Genomic DNA, 22,948 nt, shown 5'->3' on the forward strand with positions numbered 1-22,948 from the left:
ATCTATGGCACAGTTGGACACGGAACTGCAATTGGAGAAACATATTAAAAGAAGCTGTGGTGGCTTTTTTTGTTAACATGTTTTCTGTATTATTTTTTTTCCTAAATCCCCCTTTCTTTTTCCTCTTTAAATGCAATGTGTTCTGCAGCTTGGTGATCTGGCATGTAGCAAATGTGACGTGCGTGCTGACGGCCATTGATCAGGAGGGTGTAAAAATAATTTGGTTTTGCCGGAGATGGTGCTCCTGAGTGAAGATTAATATCCTCAGCAGGCAACGCTGCAGGGGGGGTTAGACATGTTGCTTGGGAATAACAACAACAACAAGTAAGGCCTATAAATAGCACAAGACATGGTTGTGCTTGACATCATCTGCTTTTATCTGAACAGGTAGCCGACAAAACTCCTAATTTCCAGAAACCAAGCTTGAACGTCTTTGCTCATCAAATATTTTGGCATTACATTGAAGAAACATCATTTAATTTTTATCTATGGACAAATAACTGAGACAGAAGCTGTAAAATGAGCCGCTGCACGTACAAGACCTTGTGATTGGAACATGCCGTTTTAATTTCCATGATACTGCCAAAACTCAAAATGAAAAACCTTCAACTTGTACAAAAAACTGCTATATATTGACTAGAATTAAAGGATCTGAATACATTGCACCCACTCTGACCTCCCGTTACCAAGAGAAAGTTCCAAACTAATTTGATTTAAATCCATTCTTTATGTAGCCATCATACCTTCAGATCAAAAATGTGGAAGAAAGAGGCATCGTATCCTATAAAGCTCTACATCTGTGAAAGCAATCCACATTGAGATTAAGCTCCACTTTTTTTCTGTCAAAGCATTGCAGTCTTTTTTTTTTTCCTCCTCTCATATATTTTCCTGATATAAAAACTTTCCAACTTCAATCCAGTGAGGGTTTCCACTCGCCTGCTGCATCTTTACTCACTTTGTCGGCTATCTCTATCAGCGGGTTCTTGGCTGACTGCATCTGAGCTCTACGAGCGTATGTGTATGCGGCTGTCCTTTCATCTTTCTTCTCTAACAAACTCTGGACTGACACATTACTTCATCCAAGCACATTTGGCTGCTGCCTTTGTGTGCGGGGATGTCGCTGCTGCCAGAGTCCCATCTCAAACATACTGTAGCGTTTTAACTGGCAGAGCACGGCTGAGAGATGAAATGTGTTCGCGCGTGCAGGGAAAATTCTGTGGGTTTAGTACGTCATTTCTTATAGTGGACTCAAACTGAGTAGCTAACCCTGCAAGGTCAGTGTGAAGAGGAGTGAGATTACTGTGACAAAGATTTCCTCCTACCTAAGAAGCGGAGGAGTGGGAAGCATAAAATCAGAATAGATTTCCCCCATTCAACGCCTATCCTTTAACACGCTTCAGTTACGCAGCTAAACAAAGCAGATAGAGAAAAAAAAAATCAACTTGTCATAGGTGTAAAGATAACATTTTGTCCCATATTGACAGATATCTTTGTGATATAGTTTATACAGCTGTTTCTGTAGTTTCAGTAGGAGGGATAGTGCAAGTGGGGATTCCAGAATCTCTTAAAAAAGAACAGTTGAGTGATATTGTATGGGCCCTTTGAGCTTTGCACGTCTTGAAAAATGTCACACACAATGACCCCATCAAGAATGAGAAGTGTAACAAAAATGGCAGTAAAAGCATTTGAAAGGAGTTCACCCAGGACGGCTCCTTGGGCTATTCTCCACACACACACACATACACACACGCACACACACACACACACAGGCAAACACGAGGGCCCATCGGTGAGGCTTCACCCCGGTATGAGGTGTATCTGCGTGTCCATCTGACTGTGTTTATGTGCATCTGCCAGCTGCTTATCTGTATGCTCCGTCACACACAGCCACACACGTACAAGCCCATGCCACCAACACCGCCATCATTCCATTGTGTGTCCGCGGAGTCACAGATGGCTAGCTCGAGTCGTGCACTCAGGAGATGCATCAGAAGCGAAGGACTCACCTGAAGATCCTCTCTGGGGCCTGCTCTCCGGTAACTAGGTCATAGCCTTTCTCCAAGTTAGCATATGGCCAAGGACTTGACAGAGGACAGAGGAGAAGGAGCACAAAATGAAATACATGAAGACTGAAGTGATGTGATTACAATTACATTAAATGTGTAATCTGAGCAGAAATCATGCATGAAGATGTTCCAGTCAAGCAGTTTAAATACTTCATAATGTATTTAATACTACATTATAAACTTCAGTGTCCCGCTGGCGGTACACCTACTAATTTGCATAGGAATTTCAAAAATGTCCGAAGGCTGCAAACGCGATTATACAAACACTACACGCCGATGGAAAGCTTAGATTCTCATGAATCTGCCGGTATAAACCACTTTCAGATGTGATTACCACAGCGGGTGAGAAAAACACATTTGTCCGACAAAAACGAATATCCATCCATCCTTTCTCTGTACACGGCTTCAACGCACACAGCGCGACTCACATTTCCGGGTTCATTATTACACACAGATGAAAATATTCCACAAAAAACGGCCATAATCCAACCTTTTACATCCAGACGACACAAGCCAGTAAACTATTTTGTCCAAAACATGTCCTGAAGTCGGTATAAAATCCACAAATCGGTCATTTTCAAGGAAATGCACCTCGCGATGCGCGTCCAATATTCCCTGTATTTTTCGTCATTTTTTTTATTTAAAAATAGAATATTAGCGATTTTTTTTGTACTGAAAATGGCTGGAATTGACTGCAGCTTAAAGGGTTAAATATCACTAAAATACGGTCAAAACAAGAACAACTTTGTCCGAAATTTCCAGCTGGATAAGACCCTCTGGCCTGCTGCTACTCCTACAAAACAATGAACAGAAATTTGATTGGTGACTGGATGGAGTCCAGCAGATGACAGGTGCTGCTGAATAACAACGTGGGACCAATGATTTGGGAAGCCAGCTAATTGTCAAACAAGGTCAGAGTCAGACACGGGGCTCATTTCTCTCCCTCTCCTGCCACTTTCCAGTGACTTTCCTTCTCTCTCGTGCTTTTAATTTCTGTCCTCCCCTGCTATTTGGTTTCATTACGCACTGCATCTTCCCTTCTACTTTGTCTTCCTCCTGTCTATAGTCCTGATTACCTCTTAAAGACCACTTCCTCAAGTGAAAAACCCGTAGAGGCACATCTGCATACGTTAGCCCATTAACTACAAATTCCTTATATTTTTACATGAATGGTGGCCATTTTTGAAAGCATACAGTCAGTTGTTAGATTCATTTTCTACCTTGGTTTCCAATGATTTTAATACTCCCAAATCAACTTGCAGAGACTGGAAACCGACTCCAGTTAGCCAATCCATCACGCTGAACAATTCACCTTTATTTTATGTAAAGTTAATACGGTGCACTAATGGGGTTGGGGTAGAGACTGTGAAATCATCTGTAAGGTCATTGAAGTACAAGTAGTGAGTTTTTAAATATGAGTGGAATAAGCAGACAGGACTTACCCTTCGTTGCGACCCCAGTCGCTGCGAATGCAGAGGTGTTTATAGACAGGATCAGGGGAGTAACCCTCATGACAGCTGCATTCTCCTGTGGCACAGAGAGCGAAAAACAGGCACAGCAGCAGATATTTATTTATTCTAAGAAACTGAATAAATTGCCACGTAAGTCAGCCTGGCTCCTTATTTATTAGAGTTGCATCCAATAAGCAATTGCTACACTACGTAAATGTACAGCTAGATCTCTCTAGTGAAGCTGAAATATAAATATTTTCCTGAGATATTTCACCCACGTTTAGTATTAATCACTCTCTTGGATTATGCAGGAAGTCGTCATGTTGAAGTTGCTTATTTCTACTTCTGATTTTCCTCCCAATATGAGGTTTAAGAGTTGCTGAGCTCATCAGTTCTTTCTTTATTGTTTTTACTACCTCTCTGGTGAGTGTTTTGATTTTTCACTGATACTGATAGCTCTTTAGACTTCATATTGAGAGCTCCAAACGCAAATACCACAACTCTAGACCATTTATCTGCTCTTTGAAAATCAAATATTGAAAGAATAACACACACATGGCCATGGAACAGCTGGTCTTCGAAAAGGTGGAGGGCGCATCTAAAACGTGTTGTAATTCCTACAGTGTTCTCCTGATTTGGATGTAAATACCCCCAACTTACAGCTGGAAGTCTAACTTAAAGCACATCTTGATTGCTTCATTTCAAATCCATTGTGGTTGTGTACAGAGCTCAAATGCAGAAAAATGTGTCAATGTCCAAATATTTATGAACCTGATTGTATGCATAAATATACAGTAATTGGTTAATTGCACAGATTTTTGAAGTTCTGATGCCTCCATTCAGTTTTCACTGATAATAAGAAAGCAGTAACACAAATTTGATCATTTGCGCACACATACACACGAGAACCAGTGGACTCCGTTGAGTAGAATCTGACAGGAAATGACTGGGATTTTGTTTGCGGCCCGTGTCACTACAAGTCTTTCATCATCCTCATTGAGGCATTTCCATCTTTGAGAGATTTATGTCTCGGTACAAGATCTAAGTTCAGCTCTCTGCAGCTGGCTGGACAGCTCGCGCTGCAGAACCAGCAGAGACATTCAGACGGCTGCACAGAAGCTTTGTGCTGCTACATGATGCTGCTAATTGTGTAGCTCGGGTCAGGTTGTTTTTTGTACCTCTCTGCCTCCTGGTGCTGCTGCCTCCAGCTATCCATGAAATATGAAACCATTCATTGTTTTCTATACTGAAACTCCCTTATCAGCACACAGCAATGTCCTAACAAATTGTCTGATTGGTGATTAACAGCGGTTATTAGTGATAATGAAATGTGTGTGGCTTGAATATCTTCAAATGTAAATGGGAGCTTTCAGAAAGGCTTAAGGACAGGAGTGCTTTAAACTGTCATATATAATAAATAAAAGACCAGAGGAGATTGCATGTGTACCGCCTTTTAAGTGGATGGATGCATTTGTGAAATCTTAAGTCACTGATACCTTTGCCAACCGTTCTATTAGCACTGTTCCCAAAATAAATGCAACAGACTTCTTTCTGTTGACCTATATGGAGGCATAACACTGGAAAAATGTGTAATGGCCACCCTGGCAACACCATTCACATTTTATCACTTCGTGTTTAATAATTTATTGGCCGTGTTTATGGGCTTTAAGACTCACCCGAGGAGCGATGCACCATCAGGACTCAGTCAAAGAGGAGCAACAAACTTGTCTTTTATTTCATTGTGGCTATTTCACATGGCCTCACTAAATGAAAGGCAAGAGATCTTCAAATGGCTCGACTTTAAATGTGGATTCAGGCCAACATGAGGAAAAGAGCCGCTTCAAATAAAAGATGAATGAGGAGCATTGAGATTGTGGGATAATTGTTGCATCCATGACAAGAATATTTTTTTTCAGAATTTGAGAAAATACTTTCCAACACTGCTTTTTTTTTTCCAGCAAGTCCTACAAATAAAAGCAAAAAAAATTGTTGTTCAGCACTTCCCACGAGAACTATATGTAAATATTTTCTGATCTGAAATTAGAAAATGAACCACATTATTTATTAGCACTCAGGTTGGCTTTCTGACCTGAAACCACCATGGTAAAGGTTTGGTCAGACATCGTTTGGATTCGTGAAAGATCATAGTTTGGATTTGTTAAACAATAGCTTGGAGAATGGAACAGTAGTTGTCCAAGTGTACATCCAATACATCCAACCTGCCCTTCTCAGTCAGGCTCCCTTTCTATGCTTAAAAATAAACATATATCATTTGGAGCATTTACCTCTTGAGAAGTTTTCACAAATAGGCTTCCTGTTAATATTGCAAACACACACATGGATGCACATTTCCATTTCCCACTGCTAGTCTTTACATACACATTTAACCTAGTCATATTTAATTCTTCCTGAATGCCAAAGGCTGCACTTAGCAAAATCAATCCTGCCCATATGCAGTCTGCAGTCACTTTGCCTGTTACCAGGTAAACACTCGAGTGGTAACCTTATGTTTTCGCCCTTTTCTGTCTGCCAGGACCTGAAAATGGTGTTTTCATTAACAGTCTGCCAGCGATTCCTCTAACAACAGTGGCCCGACTTGAATTATTATATTTGTTTGTTAATATATATAGCAAAATGACTGACTGCACCTCTGATTAAGTGGAGAAGAGAAATGGGAGCAGAGTACATCTACTGACAAGAGAGTGCCTGCCGCTAACAAATGGGGAAGTCAGAATGTGCTTGGTTCAGAAAGAAACATTCAGCGGGACTTTGTTAACATACTTTTTTCATCCCCCCTTTGGATTTCATCATACACTCCGAACAGAAAGTTAATCAATACCTAAATTACCCGAGTTTCTTTGCTGAATGAACTGCTTGCAAAGCAAGTCTGGAATCAAGTGGCAGTGACAGAGGTGAATGCTACACTTGCATTCTGCCGTGTTATACAACGTCCTTATTCCTCAAACAGTATTTATATTTAGACATAGGCAACATTATCTGTATATTATTCAAAGTGCTTTACATCAAATAAAAGAAAACTACAGCACAGAACAAAACAGTACAGCAATGCAGGGGGATAAAATGACTATTAAAACATGTATATCGAATTAGGAATCAAGTTTAAATGTTTTAAACCTGATATGCAATAACATTATGCAAATACTAATAAAACTGAAATTAACCAAACTGTAAGCCTTATCCAACGAACGAAATAAAACAAATGAAAGGTTCATATTTTTTTTTGCCATATTCAGTAACTTCAGCAACTGTATAAAGCAAATCTATTGTCAGTTTGGATGAATTTACTGCCTGCAGCCTTGACTCGCAGCATGCTAATGTACAAATCAGCTGTGTATCCATAAAATTAGAGTCTTAATGCCTAGGTCAAAAAGTCAGCTCCTTCTGTCTTCGCAGAAAATCAGAACAGCTTTTTTCTTTTACTTGACTTTCCTCTCTCCTCTTTCAGTATTCTCACTGCAGCGTCTGATCTCACCGTGATAGAAATGATGATAAATGGCTGTAAGCAACTGAACAAGTTGATATTTGTGTGTGCATGAGGGATTAGTGCATCTCACTAATAACCAGTATAGCTGTTAGGTTTTTGCTTTCAGTTACTTTGTTTGCTTGAAAGGGCTCTGAATGACAGCTAGTGTGTCCCGATAATAACAGCAAGAGACAACACAGCTCTAGTCACTTTGGAAAGGAACAGGTGGGAAGTCAGCGAACTGGAAGCTTTTCGGTTTTAGCTTTAGATTTGATTACACACGGAAAGCCAACCTGTTCAGCCCTGTTTCATCTCAGCTGTTGGGCGTGTCCTGTCTCGTCTCCTCGACTCCTGTGACGTGTCTGAAAATCTGCACTTTTGCATTCTGATATTAGAAATTCAACGCAACTTTGCAAAAGCAAAACAGTCTATTACTCGCACTCTCTTTATCGTGTGAATTAGACATTAAAGAAGATGGTGTGTGCTGTTTCTGTGAGCAGCATTCACAACGTAATGAAGAAAATAATCTTGGCAAAGATGTGATGTGTTTAAGCTAAGTAATCACATGTGAATGAAGTGTGGATAATTGATTGGGAGATCTTATACAAAAACAGACAGCAGTCTGGCTTCACTGTCAGAAGAGATCGGTGTATTATGCGACTATATGCGGCCCTGAGGCTGCAGAGGGACCCGTTTACTAAATCTCTTCCACCTTGCTTCCCATGAGGTGCACCAGCCTGGAAGCACATTTTTCCTGTAATCTGAGGCACACCTTGCAAGCAAGCAGCGAAGTGTGGCTTTTTCCTTTCTGCAAATGGGTTTAAGGGAGGATCAAGCAATTAACAGAAAGAGATATGTCTGGTTGATTACACATTCCGCCGAATTAACTAACCTTTACGGAACTCGTGACGATCCGTTTTGTGTATTACCTTCTCTGCTCCCATGAAACGTGGCCCATGTAATGTTCGGGCATAGTAATAGGAATATTTAGTTATTCTTTTATACCACAAAACAGTGTGACAGATAGGAGGAGTTGTGCAGAGTTGATAAAAAGAAAGAAAAACTTTTTAAAAAGATAAAGCCAGCAGTAAAATCCCCTCACACAGAGAGAAAGGGGAAATAGTGATTGTGTGGTCATTAAACTTGAATGTCCCCGAGCTGCTAAAGCACTATGGCGACTGCACTCTTTTTACATTTGCAGTGTGCATTTGGCTGCAGTTATCTTGAGATTTCAGAATAAATCCATGCTTTTCATTTGCAGTGTTATAGGTTTTGCTACCAATGTGATGCTTCATTGAACTATGTAGCTTATAACCTTTATTTCTTCCCATTTTTATGTGTTTTTGAAATCATTCTGTTTTTATAAATATCTTCGAAGCTCACTTAATGGCTTCAGCTGTTGTTTTGATGATATGCTAATGGTGTCCAAATATGTTTTTAGAGATAGATTGCAATGCCTCCTTTTTGAAATGCATGACTTTATTGATGACTTACCTCTAAAATGTGGTCTGTTTTTACACCTTTATGCTGCTTTGATAAGTCAGATGTTTGTTTTCAGCACACTGCAAGAGGAAATTGATGTTTTCTTGTATGTCTGGCCCTGAGGGCTCGGATAAAGTGGGTTAACTCAGTGATGCCAAAAGTTATGGTCCACTGATTAGAACATACTGTAGGCCTAATTAACATCTAATCACCTGTGATTGCAAATGGCCATTTGATGACAACAATTATCTAACTGTGCTCACCCAGTCCCTTCCCTGCTACATTCCAAACCAGGTGTCGACACAGACACACAACCTGATATTGCACACGGGATTCATGTCATCCTGTGCGAACGCCATTATAAGATTGCCAATAAAAATTTGTCACCATTGTATCCTCGATCCCCGCCCCCTTGCTTTTGCTCTCGCTTCAAACCACTCTCCTGTCCCAAATTTGAAAGCAAAGATGTAAAACAGCAGCAATCACTTGAGAGCACAAACCGTCTTTTTTTCTTTCCTTCCATTATATCAAGTCGTGTGTCATTACAATGAATTGTAGCAGTTCACTCTGGCTGCGCGGATGATTTCCGCATTTCAAGGTTCACGGTGTTGGCAAAGAAAAGAGTTATTGTTGGTTTGATGCCTATTTGCACTTGTTATAACATTTCCAGGTGGAGGGGCCTTTCTGCCCATAGACGTTGCACAGATTCAGTATAAGTGTTTTCTCCAAGGAGTATGTGCGTGTGTGTGTTTGTGTTTGCTCACATACGCGTACAGTATGTGTTGAATAGAAAGCTAAAGCAGGGTTATCCATACTGTACATGTTACACAGCCCAGCAGTCTCAGTTCCAATTAGGTGAGGCTGGAGTAGCCGGGGAGAAATAATGTCAAATGAGCAAAACAAAGGCAGCTCCGGAGGTTTACAGGTCTTTATGAGGTTAGTTATGATGATAGATGGAAAGGTGCAGGCAGCAAGCTATTCATAGGCATGTAACTACAGAATGGTCTGACTAATATGATCATAAGTAATAAAGTACAAACTTGAGTCATTTTTAATTATCACCTATACATAGAATCATAATACTACATGTAAAATAACTATAAGTGTGGGTGCATTGTATTTTCTAACTATTCCCAAAGATTGTTTATTACATTCTGACATTACTGCAATACATTATCAAGCCGTAAACGCTCCACAAACATCAGTTCACGTTTCAAGTCCAATTATATCAGACCTCAGAAACAGTTGCATCACAACAGTCGTCCACTGACCTCCATGCCGGCAGCTGAGTCACGAAGTGAAGGTGAAAGTGGAGAGGATTGATTATCCAGGCGTGGTGATACAGTGAGCGCTAGTCAGCAGTGACAGTCAACCAGCATGACTCAGAATGGAGTCAGGATGGAGGCGCATGATACAGATGGTGTGAGATAACTTGCTGAAAATATACGTGCTTGATTACAGAGGACAGAGGGTGTCTGCTGATGTGCTTGTGTGCATGTTAGTGGGAAGCATAAGGACTGGAGTGGTTCAAATGTCTACATATGGATTTCCAGTATATGTATAAAGCACAGTGTTGTGAAGGGATGATTTGCTTGTTTGTTTGGATTATTTAACAGATAGTAGAAACACTTTCCTAATGCTACAGTGAGTAAAATGTAAATATTTGCTAGCCCTAGCATGCTAGTAGCTATACCCCTTGTTGATGGAGCGTTGGGCATTTATTGTGTACAACAAAAGAAGAGGATATGTCAAAAACACCAGCAGACAACACTATAGGACAGTTTCATTACACTGATGCAAAAACTGGAAGTGAAAGAGGGAAGATGAGGTTAGCTTATTTGCATTGATTTTTTTCACTCCTATCACCCACAATATCTATCAGTTGTTGAATATTTTATCGTGGGTATAGCTTAGCATCCCCCACTCAGTGGCAAATGGTATTAAAAAAGAAAAAAAAAAAAAAGCCCTCCAATGTCCGTTTCCAAGAAGCTACAGTTTGGCTGATTATGCAACATAGATTTTTTTTAAACCTCCCACCTCCTTAACAAATCTCTTACCCAGGAGACGCAGGGTGGTGATTACGCTGTTGCACCAGTATGCACACAAGCTCTCAAAGTGTATCTGTGTTTTGGTCATTTTACAAACTGGGCAACACAATTGAAACACCATCGGTTTACATGTATGTACGCCTTTGGCCGCTTTTCCGATACAAGACTCCCAATCAGATTCTACATTAATACAACCCTTTGCTCATCCTATTGTTGAACTAAATGAGTGTGTGAGAGAGACAGTGTGTGCTATAATGCATGCTGGAGGACAGTTATGGATATAGAAAGCCCTTTTGAAGAACACCTTTAATTCTGCTGCCAGATTTATGCGATTGCCCCGAGGAGATACAACATACTTGAGGGCAATTACTGATCAAATAATCCCGCTGCTGAAAAGGACAGATAAAAAGAGAAATAAATGGACAGAGACAAGAAGACGGAGCTTGACAGTGGTACTAATAAAGTCCGAATGTTCGCTGTACTGGAGCCGGAATGAGTAAATGACTCCAAAATTGAATTATAGCTATTAATGATCTCACATTGCAGCAACGTGCAGGGAACTGATGCAGGCATATGCACACGCTCAGAATCCACAAACACTAACTTCCGACGCTAACTTCATCTTTGGCATCTTCATGTGTACCGACTGAGTCGAGTGTCTGGATCTCTGATGCATTATGCATCAGCCCTCAACATGTCCTTGACCAGGGTTACATAAATGTCACATACATTACAGATGTAATCCATTCTAATGAGCTTAGACTTTATCTAGTTGGGCACGGAAAACACAAGGGAGTTACACCACTCCATTTAAGATAAATATCATCATGATACACGCTCAGCTGCTGTTGGCATAGTTTTAGCGTCAGCACAAGTAGGTGCGAAACTGTAGGAGCCGACTGTGTACTTATTGCAGTGGCGGCTAGTGATTATTTACTGGGCATAAGACACTGATTGCTCCAACAAACGCTGAGCTCTGATGTAAGAACACTGTTACATTTAGTCGAGAATGGGTCAGAAAAGCAAAAAAAGCGACACAAGCGCTCAGCTTGGCCACTTTCTTGTTTTTCTCGCAGAAAGATAAATTCCAGATTAATGCTTAATACACATGATTGAGCATTTTTATAAACACTACTGTGATGTCTTTTGCTGTTTAACGTTCAAATTGTGTTTACACCAATGCAAGTCTGGACTGGTGTATAAAAATGTTTCGTCTGCCACACCACTGGTCTATTGATTCTGCTTCTTGTGGCCTGATTGGACCAGCAAAGCTTGTATTGGCTGATATCAGACCTAATTTAGTGGCATAGTCTCCACTTCTTTAATAGGCTACATATTGATGATGTGACATATTGATGATGTGACATACAGAAGTAAAGACAGCCTCCCTTGTGTCGGCTCTGACTGAATCTTATCGTTTTAGAGCACTTTTGACATCCAGAATTAGGAAGATGTTGGTGCTGAATTAGTGTGTATTGAACAGCTCAAATCTGGTGAAGAGAATACAAAATAGATTCATGCTTTTTTTTTGCTGGTAATTGCTGGATAATATCTCTGTATACGATCACTATCAACAGGCTTAAAAACTAACTCAATAAATAATTTAGTTAAATCAATAATTTATGAAGATTACTGAATTTGAATGAAGTCGTGTGGCTGGTGTGTTGCCACTATTGCATCCTTGATCGGCCAGCCACCATTGACACACTGTGAGTGATAACTATACAAATATGAAAACATATTATTAGTGTTCATATTATTCATTAATGCATGACAACTGGAGTTTCACTATCACCACAGTGACAATCAGAACAGTATCCGCACTGTTTTATTTATGTATCATGCGTGTTAGGTGGCAGGCTGTTGTATAAAATATCTACAAGGGAACTTTTCAGGTCAGAAACACTGAAATAAAACTGTGAAAGTAAAAATAAGAGCTGCCCTTCCTCACTCCTCATTCTGGATATTGGTATCCTTGTAATTATCGCTGCATAAAAGTCCCTTAAATGCCTGTATTTTCTTCTAATTAGCATACTGCATACTCAACGTGGTTTAAAATGTGAAACCCTGCTTTTGAATTCTATTTAATAAGCAGGGAATTGAATTTCAAGTAGGCTCAATGTTATGATTTTACATTTTATTAATCTTTATATGAGTTATGTCATTCAAACATTTATAGGCTAATTATGAATCCCTCGATGCTCGGTAGACATTCGATAATATTTAACATAATATTGGGTTGCAAGATGTTTTCTGAATGCCGAATATGTAATATATTATCTGACATTTACCAGAACAACCCAACTAGATGAATCAGGTGTAGAGTTGATGTCACCTACCTGTGCCTTTTTCTCTTGCAATATTTACCAGTTACTGGACAAAATATAGGAAAAAATATACAGCTTCCTACTTTGCAATAAAAGAATAGATCAGTAGTCACCAAATATACCCCAGTGCGTGTATTTGTATGTCTGTTTGTGTGCACTAACCTGTATCCTGGTCACAAATCTGCTCGCAGGGCTCAGTGGTCCTCTGGCCACAGTAGTCTCGGACCCACTGTGTGGATGAATTGGTCTGATAGTAGAGAGTCAGCTTGGCTGGATTTAGCCAATTAGAAACATCCAGGAAGCTGCCCATGCTCACCACAAAGCTGCTTCCTGAAAAACAAGACAATGGAAGATAGGACTATTATGCTTGGAATAAATAGAACGATAAAAAAAATGGTTCAAAAATGGCTTGATTGTTTGTTATTTTAGACATTCTTTTCCAGGTTCTACTGCAAAATCAATAGAAAAGTAGCTAATTCTTTTGTTTCCACTGTAATTTTATTTCTCACCCTGACCAGACTGAATTTAAATGAGAAAATTAAGACCTGTAATGCGTGTATTGATGGGATTTCCTTGGTAATTGCAGTAGAGGGGCTAAAAGGGTTTCACGAGTCAATCAGTAAACGCTCTGCCCATTGACGCTGACTTACCTTTCTTTCTTACCGCTCTCAGACCAATCGTTAAACTCTGATCACCGAACAAGATTATCCCTAATTGATGCCAATGAGTTTCAGTTCCAAAGGGAGCTGTGAGGAGATTGTGCTTGAGCTCTCGGGTTAACACAAGGATTCTCATACAGCTATATTTCGTGGAGACGGCTGGGTCATGGAAGGTAAATTTGCAGAAGCAGTTACAGTTGCTACGCATTTGGTTTGTCAAAGAGAATTTAAAGTGCGTTTAAAAACCGAGCTGAGACACAAAGAGAGGGATTGTGAGGATAAAACATGGTCTGAGTCACATGAAAAGCTACAGGTCCAATGCCTGGCAGTAAAACGCACAACGCTGATGAGAAATAGCCAACAGAGAAATGCTTTTTCCCTTACATGGTGCAGCAAATGCGGCACTAAGATCCCAAGCATCATCTATTTATCTTTTTTTTTATAACAGTTTTTCCATCTTAACAAATCCCTCATAGAATAAACTACCATTTGTCTCCTCCTACACACATGAAGTCACCGGCTACATCTTGGACAGGAAAGCATTGCACTGGGACAGTCTGACCCACGCAAAAATACACTCATATGTTGAAATTTTCAGCTTTTGACTCTGCCTCCACTGATCAACAGGCCTGAATGTAACATCAGGTGAATGCCAGGATGACCAACATGAGATTCTGCCTGACATGAAACACATTTGAAGCCATTAAGGTGGCAGAAACATGGTTGTAAGAGTTGCAAATATGCACAGTTTTATACATGTGTAATTCATATTTATGAGTAAATAACCAAACGTGAGTAAATCCTTGTCAATCATGGCTAACCAGCTCTAGAAATAACGGGTATCGCTGCCGTTTCTGGAAATGAAGTATGTATTTATCGGGGTAAAACACAGAGATCTCCAGAAAAGATCCCTAAAAAGCATCTCCCACATCAAAACGACCAAAGGTGATGACAACACGGCCATTTCCTGCAGCACTGCAGTTTAGTGAACAGATCTGCCAGTGGTTTTCATTTGCTGAGAGAGCGAATAAATCTAATGGCTCACACAGCGAGGAGGCAGTTGTTAGATTATGGGCTGCTTTCTCTGAGACCTGTAAAGAAACCCCACTTGAGCGATAGAAGCATCGCTCATTTTTGCTGTGCAAAGCATGAATTGAGAGCAGAGGACTGAGAGGGGGGAAAAAAACAACCATTTAGTTAGATTAATCTCTTTTCAATTGTTTTAGAAACAAAGAAAGCATCAGACATCTGCGTTATGGCTGCAGTGAAAATGAAAGAAACTTAGAGTTGTTTTTCTGTCAAGTGAGTGCAACAAATGCCTCCACAAAAAAAATAAAAGCATTTACTTTGACTTAATGGGACTTTCTTTGATGTGTTATTATCCATTACATATTATTAGGTATTCTAAATATTTTGTGTTCTGCTCCAGCGTAAAGTGCTGTATAATTTTAACAATAAAGGTATATAATGCATAAGATTATGGCAATTCAGGTACGTGGTTGGACATATATCTAAATTAATATGATTATTTCTTATTATGTATTCATAAATTATACATTTCTTGAATTGAATTACCATATTTGGACTGTAGCTTTAATTAAGTCATTTATATCCCCCATCTGAATGGCAGGTAACTAAAAAGCTCCCATTAGACTCATTAGACTGGATGTTTGAAGGCATATCAGTGATTCAGTCCACACTTTGTAGGGGCATAACGTGTTGAAAAGAATATTGAGATGAAATCAGAGTAGGTAGCATGTGCGTCATTATCCCTGATAGATTTAATTCCACTCATATTTGATTTAGGAATGAGTACATCATGATGCGAACCACTGGACTTGCTGTTCTCCGTTCTCTGCCTCCAGTTTTTTTTCTTGCTATCCACCGACAAATAAGCCTCCGTGTTGCAGTTTTTGTTTACCGTCTCCTGTCATGTCTACCACAGACTCCAGTTGAGTTCACTGCTCATACTGATGCTTGACCTCATCACCTGTCTGCTCAGCTACCTCCTATCATTGTTTCTCCAGTATATAGAAAGCAGTGCCAAGGGCAGCTTGTGTCTTGCGTGTCAGATGATATGTAATGTCTGGTAGCCATAGTGATCATTTTTGAAAAATTGTCCCCCCGTGCCTGCCTGCACCTTTACTGATCTAACTTATATTTATATGCGACTTGCCAGTTTGGATTTGTTTTGTTTGTTTACCTGTTGGATTTGTTTGTTTGCGCTGACTGGCTGCCTGCTGCCGACTGTAGGCCTGCCAGACAACTGGGGTAAGCCGCCTTTTGTCACATCTGCTCTGCCTCAGGAGTCCGCCAATTCTGCGTCCGGCTTCCAGCGCACACAAGTTAGTTTGCGGAGGAAAAACAAAACTAAAAGTCTAAAGCCTGATTGTAGCTCCTTTGGGATGCACGGTTTATGTTCACCCCGCAACGAAGATAAATGCGGACAACACAACATAAAAATGAGCTTCCTGCTGCCACACCTGTTGATCGGCGGACATGCAGAGTCCAACCTGAGGGAGGCACTGAATGAAAGACTGTGGAGTTAGAAAAAGTAAATATTTTTTATTCTACACACTACCAGTAAAAAGTCTGGACACACCTTCTCATTTATGGGTTTTTTCTTCATTTTCATGACAATTTACATTGTAGATTCTCACTGACGGCATCAAAACTATGAATGATCACATATGGAATTATGTAGTAAACAAAAAGTGCACACTCCTGGTATTTTCTCGATGACCTTCATGAGGGAGTCACCTGAAATGGTTTTCCAACAGTTTTGAAGGAGTTCACGACTCCTGCGATCCATCTCTTCCTGAACCATCTCCATTGGGTTTAGGTCAGGTGACTGTGGAGGCCAGGCCCTCTGACGCAGCAGTCCATCACTCTCCTACTTGGTCCAATAACCCTTACAGAGCCTGGAGATGTGTTTGGAGTCATCATACTGTTGAAAAATAAATGATGGTCCTACTAACTAAGCACAAACCGGGTGGGATGACATGTCGCTGCAGGATACTGTGGTAGCCATGCTGGTTCAGTCTGCCTTCAGTTTGGAATAAATCCCCAACAGTGTCACCAGCAAAGCACCCGCACACCATCACACCTCCTCCTCCATGCTTCATTGTTTGAACCATGCATGTAGACAACATCACCTTTTCTGCATCGCACAAAGACATGGCGAGTGGAACCAAAGATCTAAAATTTGGACTCATCAGACCACAGCACAGATTTCCACTGGTCTAATGTTCATTCCTTGTGTTTCTTGGCCCAAACAAATCTCTTCTGCTTGTTGCTTTTCCTTAGTAGTGGTTTCTTAGCAGTTATTTGACCATAAAGGCCCGATTGGCGCAGTCTCCTCTGAACATCAACTGATGTAGGGATGTGTCTGCTACTAGAACTCTGTGTGGCATTTATCTGGGCTCTAATCTGAGGTGCTGTTAAATTTCCATCTCTGAGGCTGGTGACTCAGATGAGCTTGTTTGTCTTCCTTTCCTGGGGCGATCCTTGTGTGAGCCAGTTTCGTGACAGCGCTTGATGGTTTTTGCGACTGCACTTGGGGATACATTCAAAGTCTTTGCAATCTTCTGAACTGACTGACCTTCAGTTCTTAAAGTAATGATTGACTCTCATTTTTTTTAACTTAGCTGATTGATTCTTGCCATAGTATGGATTCTAACAGTTGTCAAACAGGGCTGCCAACTGTGTACCAACCTGATTTCTGCACAACGCAACTGATGGTCCCAAATCCATTAAAAAGGCCAGAAATTCCACAAATTATCCTTGACAAGGCGCACGTGTGAAGTGAAAACCATTTCAGGTAACTACCTCATGAAAGTCATCCAGAGAATGTCAAGAGTGTGCAAAGCAGTAATCAAAGCAAAGTGTGGCAATTTTGAAGAATCTAAAATATAAAACATGTTTTCATTTATTTCACACTTTTTTGTCTGCTACATAATTCCATATGTGTTCATTCATATTTTTCATGCCTTCAGTGAGAATCTACAATATAAACAGTCATGGAAATAAAGAAAAACCATCAAACTTGAAGTTTATGTCCAAAGTTTTGACTGGTAGTGTAGATATAAATATTCATGTGAGATTACAAATATATATGGAATATTCTTCAAATTTCCAATATAAATTTTTATTAATATCTTGATGTATTAAATAATTGAGTCAGATTGGGGCTTGAATAGCAGCCAATTTTAGGATACTTCTTGTGTCTAACTGGACGTGAACCAGGGGTTTTGGGAGAACAAAGGTCAGAAGGTTAACAAAATTAATCAGTCATTCTGCAGGGAGTACATCTATCTATATTAAATTTCACGGCATGCTATCTTGCATTCAACTAGAATCTGCTCAACCTGACCTTTATGGACACTGCATTCAAAATAATCATGGTCTGACTGACAAAAGGTTTATACCCTATGATAGTAATATGTGATTTGATTCAACCTGCTGCAAAAAAAATACTACTTTAAAACGAATCTATAAATACTTTATATTAAAAGCCTCTTTCTTTCATTTTGCCTTAACCGATGCTCATCTTACTGTATATACAGTTGCAAAAATTCACTGTGTAACTTTTGTGTACCGCTCCGTTTGTATTATGTGTCCATGAGTGCACAAACTGTGAAGCGCGTGGGCGGACTAGAAATGAGGCCCCAGTGGCAAGAGCACCTGATCAACTGATATGTGAATCCGCTGCTTTCAGAGATATGGCAATCATTAGTTAAATTGCCTCAGCTCTTCACTTCCTCTTACTTCACTTAACTCCTTGCACATGTTCCATTTTGGCCTCTCCTCCCAGCAAGGTTTTTGCCGTCATATCTTGCCAATACACGGACCCAATTTATAATTATCTCACAACCAACAAGGAATTTAAAAACAGAGTCAGCGGGACAATTCTCTAAGCGCTCGCCTGGGCATCCATGCCTACATACATAATTCACCTGAATTTACATCTATTTTTCAAATGCTTTGTTACTGCTAACATGTAAACTTTGCAGTCTCCCTCACTGATTTAATTTTGAGCATAGAGCATACTTGCTATCCCACGGAGACACAGGCGATTAGCCATACATAGACAGGAAATGGTGTATTTATGTCACATAGGCTACAACCTTTGTGTCACATTACTGAAAGCGTGCAAACGATAGGCCACTATTTCAGTCTCCACTATGTACTCGTATGAAATGCAGTCTGCACACTGAAAAGCAGAAAAAATATTTAATCATATTTTGAGCACACTGCTCTTAATTAGTTTAGTGGTTCTAAATGTCACTCAGGCATTTGCGGTGATAATAAATCTCTTTTTTTTTTTTCATTTGGAGCTTTCGGTGCGTGGGCTTTATTGTCTCGATTTTTGCTAACTTTTTCAGTTCTAGCACATGATTTTTCTTCTTCTTTTTTTGTTTGCTATGGATGGATGTGCATCTTTTGTACTTCATCAGTCGTGCAGAGGGATGGGGGGGTGGGGGTGGGGGGGTGGGGGGACTGGCACTGGAAAGCACTGAAATTGAAAACCACAAACCATGGTTGAAGGGGTGGGGATTTTAATGCAAGCCATTTGAAAATAGATACAGGGAAGGCATGCTGAGCTGTCCCTGGTCCATTAGCTGTTCCCTCCTAACAACAAAAAACTATACAAATTGCATAATATTCTTCAGTACTCGACAACAGCATGCAACCCGACAGTCATCCCCGCAGTGTGCCGCTTGAAGGACAACTGTATCCAATTATGGGTTGGAAACAAACAAAACAATAGTGCACCATTATGGTTGGCGGCTATTATGATAACAAGCTCCACAAATCTATGGCCTTTCTTAGCTTAACCAAAAACTCAACAACCTGAGATTGGTAAGCATAGCACATCCTATTGCAATTTATTCCCAAAGTGATGTGATTTCACAGTTTCTTGTGCAGCACCTCTTTCAGGTGGACACAAACCCATGATATATGTGAATTTCAGGGATTTTCATAATATTCCTCATCATGCACTTTCAATTAAAATTAAAGAATGCATAGAAAACTTGAAAAAGAAGACAACATACAGCATACAACATGAGTATTTTCGGATATTCCAAATATTCTGCCAAGGTCTAATAAATGTGTTGCACTTACCATCTGCGACAAAATGCTCAGGCACATGGAGGGTAACCTTGACAGTGAGGGGGCAGGAATCCTGCGTCGCATAGACAATGGCAATGACACATGTGCTGATGGTAATCAGCGTCAGGGTGACCTTATTTAGAGGGCTGTGTGGGTGGCCTGCAGGTAGGGAAAGAGAAAAAGGTAAAGGTAAATAGTTTACCAGAGGCTCTTTTGTTGTTATCGGGGTTCTAAACAGACGACGGGAGCACAATACACACAAACCTGAAATGAAATCATCTACTTTTTGTACCACGCTTTCTTGAAAGCACAGGCCTCCCTTAATCCTTGAAAATGCAGTTAATTGTAGCGGTGATTTATGAATCTAACCCTGATTCCAGTCTGGCCCTGTGCGAGTAAAAGATGACTTAGAATACCTCCGCTCCGGCACAACAGCCCAGAATCATTTACCAGTGTGATGTATGATCTTATTGCCAGTGACAGGGTTATAGATTGGTTGTTTTGGTTGCCCTTTGGCTCTGTCAGGGCTCCTATTTCCAAGCCAGGATATAGGGAATGAAATTAGCCACTTAACCTCTGTCTGCTGATATTTATCATGGGAGAAAGTTGGCATGTTAAAAGGAGAAGCTTACTGGGATGTGAGAAGGATAAGGAAGTGAAAGTGCTGGCTTGGACTACACTGCTGCTAAGGTAGATTTTTACTGTTAGATGTATATTTGGACCTGTTGCATTGGAGCAAGTGAAGCAAATACAATCCAGTTATTTAAAAGAGGGGGAAAGTTATGGTTTTGCTACCTACCGTTTTGTCTTTAAAAAAAATGAACATATAATCACATGATCTCAGGGAGTTTATGATGATTACAATATTGAGTGACTGACCAATACAAGTACAACATTACACATTTTGCCACCATGCTTTGAGCTGGTTCAGTTAAATCCATCACTGCTGGTTTATCACAGATAGCTTTGACTCTCAATTACAGTCTGTCAATACACACAGGAGTCAGACTGTTGCCAAAGGTGAGAAATATGCCATTTAAATTGCACTGTGATCTCTGACTGAGAATAGAACACAGAAAAGCGTAGACGAGCACATGGTAAACGAGCCTGCCTGACCCACTGATTCCAGTTAAACTTTACCTGCATTTGCGAGTCAGCCAGCTAACTTTTACAGGATTCAGCTGCAGAGATGGGATGTTTATGAAGGCATCAAATCTGAGGAAGCTCTTTTAAGTGTCATGTGGCCATCAGCGGGGCTACTAACTGTCACACATTGATTGTAAGAGCCATGCAATTGGCTATTCTTTTAACCTTTTTTTTTTTCTTTCAAATGCATAACTGATCACATCACAGCACAAAAAATGACACTAACAGCCAACAAACAGACAAGACAGCAGACGAGCAGGGAGCACAAAGCAGCAGCAGCAGCAGCCCCGTTCAGCGGTGAGTTATTCAGACCACTTGGGAGGAAAGCAAGCAATATCTATAAATCTATTATATTGCAACGTATTCCCATGCATGCTGCTCAGAGTAATCTCAGTCAGCAGCTCTTCCAATTATATGCTGTTCATGATGCATTCTTCGTCTTCATAGCCTCAATCTCACAATCTAGACTGTTGCAGGGAGCCTTTTCTTGACTTAATCCATGATTTCTGTTTAGTGGTATAAAACTGGTGCAGCAAATTAGTTTTAAATCAATATTTTTTTTCCTAACTCCTGGTCAGTTATGTATTTTTCCAAGTTTGCTCCCCGTTACTGAAGCATAACCCGGCACCTATGTCCTGATAGGCTTCTTGACAATGCTTTCCTCTACTTTTTTCAGCTATTTCAGGGAAGTGCATGACATAAGAATTTCCGAATTCGCAAGCTTCAGAAAATGTGCGAACAGTCTCTCCAGCAGGAGAGCTGCCCAATGTGCACCCTGCACTGTGCAGGTTTGTTGCAAAAGTCAATAGAAATGGTGCGGCTAGTGTTGTTTTCCCATTCTGTGCAGTGGAACTGAAAAATTCAGGTGGTAGCAAATTGTTGTTGTAATTAAATGATTCATTTATTTGCACATTTGAATCCCCACTAGCTTCCAAAATAGAAGTACAAGTAATGCATATTTAATTAACAAATGTTCTGTGTTATAGGTATAATTACGTTGTCAGTGGGACATACAGAGCAGCACACACTTTTCCCTCAAAAGGCAATTTCGTTTTTTTTTTTTGGTCTTAAATATGATTATATCAGTCGCAGATGCAATGTGCTAATTGTGAAATTGATTAAATCAGTAATCTGCTGTTATTGCCTAGTGACAGGAGAACCCATTGAAATTCTGACAGAAGTTTGGAGGTGTAGCAAAAAGAAGCTCAAGGTCAAAACCAGAGAGACAAAGTTAGGGTAATGAATGTCCCCATCGTGAATCGCATGTCTCACACTCTGATAGTATTGAGAGGAAAGAAACGAACGCTGTCTACAGCAAAAGCAGCGGAGCAGACTAATCCCTGTAGAGTGTGGGTGGTGTCATTGGGCCTGTGAAGGGGTCCCTCAATTACTATAAAAGCTTACTGAGTAGACAAAAGCATGTACGCTCACGGTGGCAAACACTTACATTATGGGCGCAAACCAAACAACTGCTCTCTGCGCTCAAACACACACGTAAACACACTCACTTACACTAGTGAATGTAAATCAACCATGGACGCAAGGTCTCCACGAAACAAAGTAAACACTCAGAATGCATTTTATTTCTTCTTCCATCCATTCACTTCCCTCTGTTCATCTTCTAAAGGAACAACAACTGCTTTTACACAGGTTGTTAACTTTATTGTATATAGTCAACAGGATTTTGTGTCTTCCTTAGTCTTAGCTTTGAAGAGTTTGTTCAAATAGAGATGTATGCTTTAGGACTCTGTATTCCATTTCATTTGTGCCATTTCCAGACTGAATAATCACATATTTTACTTCTGGAAATTCTGTAAAAATAATTGAATAATTTTACTCAATAAACATGAGGCAACAAGTTGCGCACAGTGTATTTTTGTAGATTTATTTAACAGCTATGACACAATAAAAGAAACTAGGTAAAGTCTACTCAGCATCTGTCAGTACGTTTCACTTCACGCATTACACAAGTACAATGTAAATGATTTGAATGGTTTCTATTTAAATCCTTGACTGGAAATATAACAACAAGTACTGTAAGCATGGTCAAGCTTTAGATTGATTTGACAGATTGTATTTAGAACTTTTCTTAGAACTAATTGTATTATAGATTTCTCAATGCATTCTCTTATTTACATATTTTAGTCGACTTAATGTACAGTTTACTACTT

General features: G+C 40.0%; 1 protein-coding gene across 1 annotated transcript in view; it reads right to left on the reverse strand.

The window, feature by feature from the left end:
• Nucleotides 1-22,948, reverse strand: part of LOC110959713 (astrotactin-2-like) — a 286,904-nt gene that overhangs the window by 132,386 nt on the left and 131,570 nt on the right. Inside the window, exons 6-9 of the mRNA XM_051938273.1 lie at nt 19,644-19,790; nt 13,021-13,188; nt 3,509-3,593; nt 2,007-2,081 (exon numbers count right to left, since the gene is read on the reverse strand). Coding sequence (XP_051794233.1) covers nt 2,007-2,081; nt 3,509-3,593; nt 13,021-13,188; nt 19,644-19,790 — 475 coding nt within the window. The remainder of the gene's footprint in view (nt 1-2,006; nt 2,082-3,508; nt 3,594-13,020; nt 13,189-19,643; nt 19,791-22,948) is intronic.

This window comes from Acanthochromis polyacanthus, chromosome 18 (assembly GCF_021347895.1).
Source record: "Acanthochromis polyacanthus isolate Apoly-LR-REF ecotype Palm Island chromosome 18, KAUST_Apoly_ChrSc, whole genome shotgun sequence".
NCBI classification, from domain to species: domain Eukaryota; kingdom Metazoa; phylum Chordata; class Actinopteri; family Pomacentridae; genus Acanthochromis; species Acanthochromis polyacanthus.